This window comes from Bidens hawaiensis, unplaced genomic scaffold (assembly GCF_021521415.1).
Source record: "Bidens hawaiensis isolate Kalapana, Puna unplaced genomic scaffold, B.hawaiensis_p1.1 tig00009959_1, whole genome shotgun sequence".
Classification (NCBI taxonomy): Eukaryota; Viridiplantae; Streptophyta; class Magnoliopsida; order Asterales; family Asteraceae; genus Bidens; species Bidens hawaiensis.
This window is the reverse complement of record NW_027491755.1, coordinates 302,847-315,623: the sequence shown is the minus strand read 5'-3', so window position 1 is coordinate 315,623 and position 12,777 is coordinate 302,847. Positions and strand designations below refer to the sequence as shown.

The 12,777-nt window shown below is 43.1% G+C and overlaps 1 protein-coding gene across 1 annotated transcript; it reads right to left on the bottom strand.

Annotated features, from left to right (window-relative positions):
- Nucleotides 1-11,875: 11,875 nt before the first annotated feature.
- On the bottom strand, nt 11,876-12,361 carry LOC143533966 (uncharacterized). Its single transcript, XM_077028583.1, has one exon. It carries the CDS (start codon nt 12,359-12,361, stop codon nt 11,876-11,878), a length of 486 nt encoding a protein of 161 aa, XP_076884698.1.
- Nucleotides 12,362-12,777: the final 416 nt, after the last annotated feature.

The window sequence follows — 12,777 nt, the reverse complement described above, 5'->3', positions numbered from 1 at the left end:
CGGTCAACGATCACCCAGATGGTATCGCATCCCGTCGGTGTCTTAGGTAAACCCGTAATAAAATCCATTGAGATGTGTTCCCATTTCCACATTGGGAGTTCCGGTTGTTGCAGTAGACCAGATGGTTTCTGGTATTATATTTTGACTCTGGCACAAGTCAAGCATTTGCTCACGTAGGTGGCAATGTCGGCTTTCATGTTCGGCCACCAGTAAAGTGCCTTTAAGTCATGGTACATTTTATCTGCGCCAGGGTGGATAGAATATCGGGACTTGTGGGCTTCGTCCATCACCAGAGTTCTCAACTCTCCGAACCGTGGAACCCAAATCCGGTTCTCAAAATATCGGACCGTCCGATCTGGTTTCAAGTTGCTTGTTCATGCCCCGCATGAGTTCCGATGGAAGATTATCATCTTTCAAACCTTCGTGTTACGCCTTGCGAATCTGGTCAGGTAAGTTTGCATGAATCGTGAGTTGCAATGCTCGCACTCGTCTGGGTTTATCTGTTTCTTTTCTGCTGAGGGCGTCGGCCACTACATTGGCCTTGCCAGGGTGATACTTGATGGCACAATCATAATCCTTGAGCAGCTCGACCCAACGGCGCTGTCGCATGTTCAGCTCCTTCTGATCGTAGATATGTTGGAGACTCTTGTGGTCGGTGTAAATGGTAAACTTGGTACCGTACAAGTAATGCCTCCATATCTTAAGGGCAAACACCACAGCTCCAAGTTCCAAATCATGGGTCGTGTAGTTCTTCTCGTGAACCCGTAGTTGTCGAGAGGCGTAAGCTATAACCTTCTCGAGTTGCATCAGCACACAACCGAGACCTTGTATCGATGCGTCACAGTGTACCTCAAAATTTTCCGTTCCCTCGGGGAGGACTAGAATAGGGGCGCTACAGAGTTTGGTTTTCAACAGTTGAAAAGCGGATTCTTGCGCGTCACCCCAATTGTACTTAGTGCCTTTGTGAGTCAAAGCGGTGAGGGGTTGAGCAATCTTTGAAAATCCCTCGATGAAACGTCGGTAGTAGCCGGCCAGTCCTAGGAATTGCCGCACCTCAGTCGAAGTCTTAGGTGCTTCCCAGTTTTTGATGGCCTTTACCTTACCGGGATCGACATGGATACCATTCTCGTTGATCACATGTCCTAAAAAGTGAACCTCGCGAAGCCAAAACTCACATTTCGAGAGTTTAGCATACAGTTGTTCCTTCTTCAATAATTCCATAATTACCCTTAAGTGTTCTTCATGATCAGCTTCGTTCTTGGAGTAGACGAGAATATCATCAATGAAAACAATCACAAACTTGTCGAGGTAAGCCTTGCATACTCGATTCATGAGATCCATAAATACGGCTGGTGCGTTGGTTAGGCCAAAAGGCATAACCGAAAACTCGTAGTGACCATACCGTGTTCTGAAAGCCGTCTTTGAAATATCTTCTTCGCGCACTCTTAGTTGGTGATAACCAAATCGCAGATCGATCTTCGAGTAGTAACTCGATCCTTGAAGCTGGTCAAACAAATCATCAATTCGGGGTAAAGGATAACGGTTCTTGACCGTCACCTTGTTCAACTCCCGGTAGTCGATACACATGCGGAAGGTCCCGTCCTTCTTTCGGACAAACAAGACAGGGGCTCCCCATGGCGATGGGCTAGGTCGGATAAAACCCTTATCCAACAAATCTTGCAACTGAGTGGACAACTCCTGAAGCTCCGCCGGTGCGAGCCGATACGGGGCTCGTGCTATGGGTGCTGCACCGGGTGTCAACTCGATTTGGAATTCGACTTGACGTATAGGAGGGAGTCCGGGCAAATCCTCCGGGAAAACTTCCGGAAAATCTCGCACAACTGGTATATCTTCAATTCGCTTCTCCTCCGTGGGTTTCTCAACAATCTGCGCCAAAATTGCCGGATGACCCTTTCGCAGGTACTTCTGCGCCTTCATGAGGGTAATGACGCTGGTGGTCATGCCGCTTCTCTCCCCCCGGATCGAAATGATCTCGCTGGAAGGGGTAGTAATGTGAACTATCTTGTCGTGACATATAATCTTCGCTCGGTTCTCGGATAACCAGTCCATGCCGACCATGACATCGAAACTACTAAGCGTAAAAGGAATAAGGTCGATATCAAAGACATGACCTGACAGTTTTAACTTACATCCCGCAAGTACATGCGTCGTTACTATAGTCTTACCGTCAGCTAATTCAACAGGAAACTTAGTGTCTAACGGAGTTGGAGTTAAGTCTAAGAGTTGGCTAAAGGCTTTCGACACAAAACTCCTATCAGCTCCAGTGTCAAACAATACAGAAGCAAAACAATCATTCACAGGGAACTTACCAGTCACCACGTACGGATCATTGCGGGCTTGACCCGACCCAATAACAAAAGCTCTTCCTTTTCCATTGTTTCCACCACCACTGCCACTTCCATTACCTCCATTGTTGTCGTTCTGTTTCAGCTTAGGGCAGTCTTTCTTAAAATGTCCCTCTTGTCCACACTCAAAACATCCCTTGGTTGTCTTGGGTGGTTTAGGAGCACCCTTTGCCGCAAGGTCTCCTCTACATTCCTTTGCCTGGTGACCCATTTTTCCGCATCTCTGACATTTGACACGGTCACACGGGCCAGCATGATGATAGTTGCACCTGTTGCATTTCGGATATTTCCCAGCATATCCGCTCGAACCCTGCCCGCTACCGTTGTTATTGTTGTTGTGACCCTGATTGTTGAAGCTCCGAGTGAATTCGGGCTTACGGTAGTGTTGTTGCTGTGGGGGATTCGAGGATGAGGATCTGGTGTTGTCAAACTTTCTTTTTCTGCTGCTCTGGTTGCTGTTGCTGTTGTTGTCAGTACTTGGGTTGTCACGGGCTTTGATGGTTGAACCCCTAGGTGGTAGCGCACCTTGGGTCACTGCTTGATCCGTTAGTTTGTGAGCTAACCGAATAGCTTATTGAATCGTGGCTGGTCTAGAAGACGTCACCATGCCCTGAATTTGCGGTGCTAACCCATCAATATACATTTCAATCCTCTTACTCGGCGGATCCACCATCCGCGGACACATCACAGCTAACTCGTGAGAACGGGTAGTGTAGGCTTCGTTTTCTGAACCCACCATCTTCAATGACCAAAACTCGGATTCCAACTTTGCAATCTCCTCTCTCGGACAGTACTCTTCTCGCATCATGTTCTTGAACTCCTCCCAGTTCATCGCGTTAGCCAGTTCCAATCCAAGGATCTGTATGTTCGAATTCCACCAAGTGAGGGCAGAATCCTCAAGTGTTCAAGCAGCGAATTTGACCCTACTGGCAGGGGGACAATTACACATCTCAAATGCCGACTCGGCCTTCTCAGCCCAACGCAGGAAGCCTATAGCTCCCTCAGTGCCCTTAAACGAACTGGGCTTGCAGTCAAGGTAATTCTTGAAAGTACACGTTCCACTTGGACCTCCAGCTTGATTCTGAACGTGTGCGGCTAGAGCGGCCGCTGCATGGTCGTTCAGCAGAGTTTGGAGTTCAGCTGCAGTCAAGTTGATGTTACCACGTCCGTGTCCAGCGTTTCTTCCAGCCATCTAGGTATTATCATCCCGAGATGTCGTCGCCTGAGGACACGTCCGAGTGTGCCTCCTCCTCAGCCGGTTCTTCCTCCGGTTCTTCTTCGGGTTCCTCCTCGGGATCCTCCTCAGGCTCCTCTTCGGGATCTCCTTCAGGTTCCTCTTCAGGCTCTGCCTCAAGCTCGGCCTCAGGTTCGGCTGCGTTCTGAACAAGTTGCATTTGTAACACATCGCAACGCTCTAAAGCTATCTCGGTTCGGGTCCTTGCTACTTGGAGTTGCTCTTGCAAGTCTACCATCTCGGCTTGCATCTTTCTCATGATCTTCATCTGTTGATCACTAGCCTCTTGCATTTCCTTCATTGCCGCTGCCATGCGGGCAATTTCCTCCTTAGTCTCGGTTCCGTCTTTTAACAGTCCGGAAACGTTCGCTCTCGTGTAGCGCATGTAACCCACGTCACGCTCCAAGCATGAAACAACAGCTGCGAAAACTCGCTCTACAGGTTCGATTATGGGTGGTAGGGTGTTGGGATAAGCAGGGTGGTTCGGGTGAGGTAACGGGGGAACTTGTTCGCGATAGACCATACGTCTGATCATGTTAGGGTACCAATCCCAGCTAACTTCGTTTTCGTACATGCCTCCGGGTAGGCGGTGCCTCTTCGGTGCGGGAGCTTCGAGTTCCGGGACTACTCGGGGTGGCGATGCGGTAGGTAACTGCAGTTCCTTCCCGTGAGCATGAGTCATCGCATCAGATGATGATGAAGGTGGCGGCGTCGACATTCCTACAGGTAAGCCGTGTATGCGTGCGCGTATGAGTGAAAGAGGTAAAGAGATAAGATAACAGAGACTACACAAATCTATGCAGTGCGTATCATTATAACTAATGGGTCGTCGCGGTTATAGTCTAGTATGCATGCAGCTTCTAGTTCGCTATAACCAATGGCTCTGATACCAATCTGTCACACCCTCAGAATCCACTAACGGAGTTTTACTGTCAGAGGGTGTGAACTAACAGGATCGGAATCATTAGTTATAATCAAACCATAAAACAAAGTTTCAAACCATGAAAACGTTCACGAGTAATTAAATGCGGAAGCATATAACCATATCAAACAATGTTACGTCACGCGGGACGACTTAAAACCCAATGATAACAGTTTAAAAATAAGTTTGCATAGTTAAAAGTGTTTCAAGCAATGCATGTTCCTAAACCGCGCGCCCACCTCGGCTACCTGAGAATAACATACTAAAAGTGTCAACACAAGGTTGGTGAGTTCACAAGTTTATATAAAAATAAATGTTTAGCGTTTGCGTTCAGCGTTTTGCGTTAAGCGTTTTGCGTTACAGCGTTTGCGTTACAGCCTTTGCGTTACCAGATAGTGTTATGTCAATTATATATCTATAGGTAGCTAGCCTATAAAACAAGTATTACTAAGTGTTCGACACCGAAGCTGACTGTTTATCATTTGCCTTGCCACCAGGTCATCCAGACCATGGTATGTGTTTAGCCAATATTACACCCGCTCGACCTCCAGCCGAGTTTAGCGTTGGGTGGGGTTTGTCAAACCCAGTAGTACTACTCAACAGTGACTCGCTATTATCCAAATATTAACCGGTTCGATGTTATGAAGGACTTTAGTTATTGCGTTTGCCACTTAGTCTTTACAAGTGATATATAATCTATATTAACAAAATCTTAAATGTGTTTCGGAGTATGTTATCTCCCCCAAGTGAAAAGCGTTTAAAAAGTTTAAAAGGGGAAAGTGAAACTCACTGTTTGCGAAGTATTCCCAAAATAATTCACCAAGATGCGCGTCACAGAAAAACTCTCTCTAGCGTTCTAAAACAACAAAGAGATTTTTCTAAGTGTCGGAATATTATCGAGTCTCTAGACCCGGCACATAATACCTATGCACATAACATGTTTCGCGTTTCGTTTGTGAATTGTGTGTGACTTTAACAAATGTATTTGTGATACGTTACATGTGTAAACAATTATTTACGTGTCATGTATTCATAAAGTACATCACTAGCAATTACTCCCCGTAAGGGCAATTTGGTCAACACATAACAATTAACTAGCCATTATTCCCCATGAGGGCAATTTGGTCAAATCATGACAATCAATTAGCAATTATTCCCCGCAAGGGCAATTTGGTCAAAACATAACAACTATATAGCAAGTATCATGTTTCATGCATTTTTACCAAACTCAGCAGCTAGTTCCACCGAGACAGAAATCCTACTTGAAAGATTGTACTATTCCACCGATCATAGCATCTCAATTGTAACATCCTAAAATTTTAAGGTTGAGTAAAGAAAGTTATGTTTAGTGATTTCGCGTTATTGATTATTTAATATCGAGTAAGGAGCGGATCATGGACTTAGATTAATTGAGATGGGTTAAATGAGAATGGGCCTTAGGTCCATGGGCTTTAAGGGATATAAATATCCCCTAAACCCTAAAACATCACTCATTCCATCTTATTCTCTAACACACTCCAAAACACACACACACACACCACATCACCGCCATACGGCCGGCGGCCGAGAGAGGAACGAACAAGATCCGAGAGAGAGAGAACGATTAGTTGTGATTAAACAAGTTAAACGAGATCCAAACAAGCACAAAAAGGTATGATTCTTGATCTTTGAAGTTTCAAGATCCAAGCTTTATAGTGTATAAACGACCGAAAACGGTTGGGGAACGTAGTGGGTGATGTTGAACCATAACAAGGGTGTTAAAATCGCCAAAAATGCTTGATAGAAACCAAACAGCGGCTGAACTGGGCAACTTCGCCTTCAAAGCGATAACTTCGCCTTCAAAGCGATAACTTCGCCTGAGGCCAAGTTTGCCTAATTGATAACTTCGCCTGAGGCCAAGTTCGCCTAATTGATAACTTCGCTTACGGCCAAGTTCGCCTAACTGGTAACTTCGCCTGAGGCCAAGTTCGCCTAATTGATAACTTCGCTTACGGCCAAGTTCGCCTAACTGATAACTTCGCCTAAAGCTAAGTTCGCTTAAGGTTTAACTTCGCTTAAAGCTAAGTTCGCCTAAGGTTTAACTTCGCTTAAAGTCAAGTTCGATTAGGAAATAAATTAAAAACCTAATGAAAAATGTGTTAAGACAGTTAATGGAAATAAAATTTTTCCAAGCTGACCTGGCAGCTCGACCCCAGCCAGGGGCTCTGCCCCTTGGACCCTGCTAGGGGCTGCCGCCCCTAGACCCCGCTGCCAGGGGCGCTGCCCCCGGACCCCCCTTCGTTGTGGGTCATATAAAGATAGAAATGCAATATGAGAAGTGATAGTTAATTGATACGTATACTTGTTATACAGTCAGCCGTGCACAACTGAAGAAAGGGATTACGATTAACGGTGAACGTAACCGTGTTCAGGTGAGTTCTAGCCCCATTTATGTGTTATGCTTTCGGGGCTGTGTGCATACTCGATATGTTTGTTAATACGCTTATCCTAAGAGATAAGTGTATGCCTTATGTGAATGATGTGATATGTATGAATGATTGCTTGATGGTACGTGAACGATCTTCGGATATTGCACGTACTGTCAGGTTGTAACGCTATGTATAAGGTAAGTATGATATGTATGCTTATGTGTATGAACGTAATAAAGTTAATAAAAGAAGAAAATGATGGTTGTATGGTTACGAAAAGGGTACCGAGCCCTAATAATACTCGAGGTATGATGTGTGGTTGTATGGTAACAAAGAGGGAATCGAACCCTACTAATATTCGAGAACTAGGGAACCGAACCCTACTAATATTCGAGGAAAGAGGGACCAGACCCTTATAATATCTGTGATGTTAGGGACCAGACCCTTATAATATCTGTGATGTTAGGGACCAGACCCTTATAATAACTGTGATGTTGGGGACCAGACCCTTATAATATCTGTGATGTTAGGGACCAGACCCTTATAATATCTGTGAGGTTATAGGGCGAAAGGCTCTTTAAAACGTAGGATTATGTATGTAAAGAAAATATGAATGAAAGTATGAAAGTATGAAAGTATGAATGAAAGTATGAATGAAGGTATGAATGAAAGTATGAAAGTATGAATGAAAGAATATAAGTTTATGTGTATTGTATAGTGTATGATTAACTAGAACTCACTCAGCGTAGCTGACTTTTAGTATGCACGCAGGTGAGTAGGATGAGGCTGCTCGCTTGAGGAGACACGTGGCACTGAATAAGAGGCTGGCATCGAAAGACTCAAGACGTTTAAGTTTAATGTTTCGTTTATTTGGAAAGACAAAATGATGTTTTAAGACAAGGCGTGTTTTGTTATGAAATGTTTTATGAAAGTTTTTAAATTCCGCGAATGTTTTAATTAACTCTGATATTTAGAACTGTGTTTATGAGTAAATCCAACACGAAAGTAGGGTTACCGGTGACAGGGCTTTACATCAATTAATTTACCAAAAATCATCACAAAAGCATATATGTCTTAGGTTTCCAGAACATATTTTATTATATTTTTATTCCACATAGGTTTCTCATAATCATCAAATCATTACAGCAAACTCATAACAGTCAAATTCATGCGCAACAGAATTTTATTTGAAATTCCCGTTAAACGAAAAATCCAATAAATGCAAGACCACTTGGGTTAGGTTCCTAACTCAATGAGTCAACTTCCAGAAGTAGAACCAACCCAATTGGTCTCGTAGTTCATGAGATATAACATTTACAAAACAACCTAACAGCAGGTCTAATAGCTCAGCTTTGCACAACGTTTTTGTAAAATCATAAAAGTTAACCTTTACTTGTCCAAAAATTACAAGTTTATATTCCTTAAAAACTAGACTCAACCTAGTTTACTGTAGTATCCATAATCTCAACCAATTCTCATATTTACACCTCGTTACAGTCAATTAGACATCAATAACACAATCTGTCCAGAAACTGTTTGCATCCAAACTCAACATATTAACTATCAATGAACCATAACTCATTCATATAACACTCTAGACTCCATAATCACTATCCATGCACATCAATTACACATTACATACATGATTAGGGTTTTTGTTTGAACTCAAATCAAAGACACAACAATTAACACGTAACAATATCAATTCTAGTTATCAAATCATCATCAATACATCATCAATACATCATATGAAACACATACACACATAATTGGCTTCTAGGGTTTTCAATTAACCCATTAAACATCAAAATTAAGTATAAAGGATGCATAGGATAGTCTTTTATACCTTCCTAGCACCTTAATCTTCGATCAAAACTTGAAATTGATGGTGTATATGTGTGTATAAGTCGACGGCAGCCAAGGGAGCAAGGGGAGGGGTTTCCGATCGGGGTTAGAGGGAAAGAAAAAGAAAAGTGTTTTAGGGTTAAGGTTTAGTATTATTTATAAACATAATATGTTACACTCAAGTCCCTCAACTTCTAAGTATTACTTATCTAGCCTAAATTAACTAGTTTGCATCTTGAGTTAGCGTTTTATACTATGTTATCACATAACACATAAGTCTAACACATAATTATCACATAATTACTGTTTTGACATTTTTCGTTTATTCATCAATCGTTTGCGTCAACTCGTTTGCGTTTCGGTGCAATTCCCGAAAGACTACACATGTAGTAAATGTTAAGCGTCATTTAAACCCTAGTTTAAATGTAATGAAGCGTGCGTTATAGATTCAATGATCTTAAGTTTGAATTGACGGAGTTGAGTTAACGGAGTTAACCTGAAATTGACGATTGTCACAACCGGCTCCTCAACAAATCGAAGCTGATCGTCGACTTGAATTTCGTCTAAGGGAATAATGACTGAATCGTCGGATACACACTTCTTTAGATTTGACACATGAAATACATTGTGAACACCATTAAGTTCATCAGGTAAGTTTAGACGGTAGGCTACCAGACCGATTTTCTCCAAAATTTCAAATGGTCCCACGTAACGCGGATTTAATTTGCCTCGTTTGCCGAAACGGATTACACCCTTCCAGGGTGAGACTTTAAGAAGGACCTTTTCCCCTTCTTGGAATTCCAAAGGCTTACGACAGTTATCAGCGTAACTCTTTTGACGATCACGAGCTGCCGCCATTCGGTTCCGAATTTGCACGATCTTTTCCATAGTTTCATGTACCAGTTCAGGTCCGGTAAGCTGGCTTTCGCCCACTTCCGACCAACATATGGGTGATCGACATTTACGCCCATACAATGCCTCGTAAGGCGCTGCTTTTATGCTAGTATGATAGTTGTTGTTGTAAGAAAATTCCACCAGAGGGAGGTGACTTTCCTAGTTACTGCCAAAATCGATAACGCATGCACGTAACATGTCCTCCAGCGTTTGAATCGTACGCTCGCTCTGGCCATCGGTTTGTGGGTGGTATGCTGTACTCATATCCAACCGCGAGCCAAGAGATTCGTGCAAGGATTCCCAAAAACGAGAAGTAAATCGAGCGTCACACTCCGAAATGATTGAAATTGGTACTCCGTAACGAGACACCACTTCTTTTATATAAATACGAGCAAGCTTCTCCAGCTTGTCCGATTCTTTAATTGCGAGAAACAGCGCAGATTTAGTCAAACGATCGACAATCACCCAGATAGTATCGCACCCACTGGGTGATTTGGGAAGTTTAGATACGAAATCCATGGAGATTTGTTCCCACTTCCAGGACGGAATTTCTGGTTGTACGAGTAGGCCAGACGGTTTTTGGTATTCGGCCTTAACTTTGGCGCAAGTGAGGCATTTCCTAACATGATTTGCAATTTCAGCCTTCATGTTCGGCCACCAGTACAATGTCTTTAGATCGTGATACATTTTGTCAGACCCCGGGTGAATTGAATACCTGGATCGGTGTGCTTCATCCATCACAAGTTCCCTTAAGTCTCCGTAAAGTGGAACCCACACTCGATCCATGAAGTAACGGAGACCATCAGATTCCAGGTGTTTGTCGGCACCGTTGAAAGTTTCGGATTTCTTATTCTCTTCTTTTACGGCTTCGAGTTGGGCGGAACGGATTTGATCGGGCAGACCGGAATGGATAGTTAGTTGTAAGGCTCGAACACGCCTGGGTTTGGTTTCCTTTCGACTAAGAGCATCAGCTACAACGTTTGCTTTACCCGGGTGATATTTTATTGCGCACTCGTAATCATTCAGAAGTTCAACCCAACGACGTTGTTGCATGTTTAACTCTTTTTGCTCTAGGATGTGTTGGAGACTCTTGTGATCGGTGTATATAGTGCATTTGGTATCGTACAAGTAATGTCTCCAAATTTTTAAAGGAAAGATTACCGCACCCAACTCCAGGTCGTGGGTCGTATAATTTTTCTCATGAGTTTTGAGCTGACAAGAAGCGTACGCGATCACCTTGTCTCGTTGCATAAGTACACAACCAAAACCTTGGATCGAAGCATCGCAATACACTACGAAATCATCCACTCCGTCTGGTAATGATAAAATGGGCGCACTACAAAGTTTGGTTTTTAGCAGTTGAAAGGCGGATTCTTGAGGATGGCTCCATTTGTAAACTATTCCTTTTTGGGTCAGAGCTGTAAGAGGCTGAGCGATTTTTGAGAATCCCTCAATGAATCTACGATAGTAACCAGCGAGACCAAGAAATTGTCGGACTTCGGTGGGGGGTTTTGGGGTTGCCCAATTTTTAATGGCTTCGACTTTAGCCTGATCGACATGTATTCTAGCCTCGTTGAGTACATGTTCGAGGAAGTGGACTTCACGAATCCAAAAGTCGCACTTGGAGAATTTGGAATATGGTTTCTCCTTTCTCAAGAGATCCAGAATGAGTTGCAAGTGTTCCTCATGCTCCTCCTTATTTTTGGAGTATATGAGGATATCGTCTATAAAGATGATGACAAATTTGTCAAGGTACGGTTTGCAGACTCGGTTCATGAGGTCCATGAAAACCGCATGAGCATTAGTTAATCCGAACGGCATGACTAGAAACTCGTAATGGCCATAACGAGTTCTGAAGGCGGTCTTTGAAATATCTTCATCCCGGACTCTCAATTGGTGATAGCCCGACCTCAGATCGATTTTTGAATAAAAACAAGACCCTTGCAATTGATCAAACAAGTCGTCGATACGAGGAAGTGGATAACAATTCTTTATCGTTAACTTATTAAGTTCTCGGTAGTCGATACACATCCGAAAAGACCCGTCCTTCTTCTTGACGAATAAGACCGGAGCTCCCCATGAAGATATACTAGGTCGGATAAAACCCTTGTCCAGAAGCTCTTGGAGCTGAACGGACAGTTCTTGCAGTTTGTTTGGTGCTAGTCGATACGGGGCTCGAGCAATGGGTGCCGCTCCGGGAGTTAAGTCAATGCCTATGCGGGGGAAGACCAGGCAAGTCTTTAGGGAAAACATCGGTGAAGTCACAAACGATTGGAATATCCTCGATTTTCTTTTCCTCGGTTTTCTTATCGGTGACAAGAGCCAATATGGCGTGATAACCCTTTTGCAGGTGTTTTTGGGCTTTCATACAAGAGATGATGCCTATAACGGTATCACTCTTTTCGCTGACGATGGATATAGTTTCCCCGCTAGGGAGAGGAATGCGAATGATTTTCTCTTGGAAAATGATTTCGGCTCGGTTTCTAGACAACCAGTCCATTCCAACCACGGCATCGAAGCTGCCAAGTGGAACTGGCATGAGATCAATATCAAACGTATGACCAGAGAGGTTGAGTTTACACCCTTTTAGGATGTGGGAGATTTCGATTAGCTTACCATCTGCGATTTCTATGTCGTGTTTGGATTTTAAGGGAGTTGGAGTTAAATCGAGTAGCATCTCGGGATTGTGCATTTGTTAAGTTTTCATCTCGGGATTGTGTCAGGGTTCGATTCCCATCCTTAACATAATTTTTGATTTAATAATATACAAGATAGGAAAGGAAATAGATGACTTGGCAATGATGTGACATTGATGTGGAGATGCTAGTTGAATGACATGTGGATAATTGATGTGGAGAGGCTGGTTGAATGTCATGTGGACAATATGTACTGCTTTAATAGTATTATTAGATTTGGCAAGTTGACGTGGGATTGTTGAGTTGGATGTGTAGGTAATTGCTAATATGTGAAGGCTTTTGATGTGTTTTTTTATATTACTATAGGCCGTGTAGGAATATCATGATCAGTTTGTTTATAGTCATGTTGTGTGTAGGTGTATAATGATATGTGTAGGTGTTGTATACATATATGTTTTTAGATAACATAACA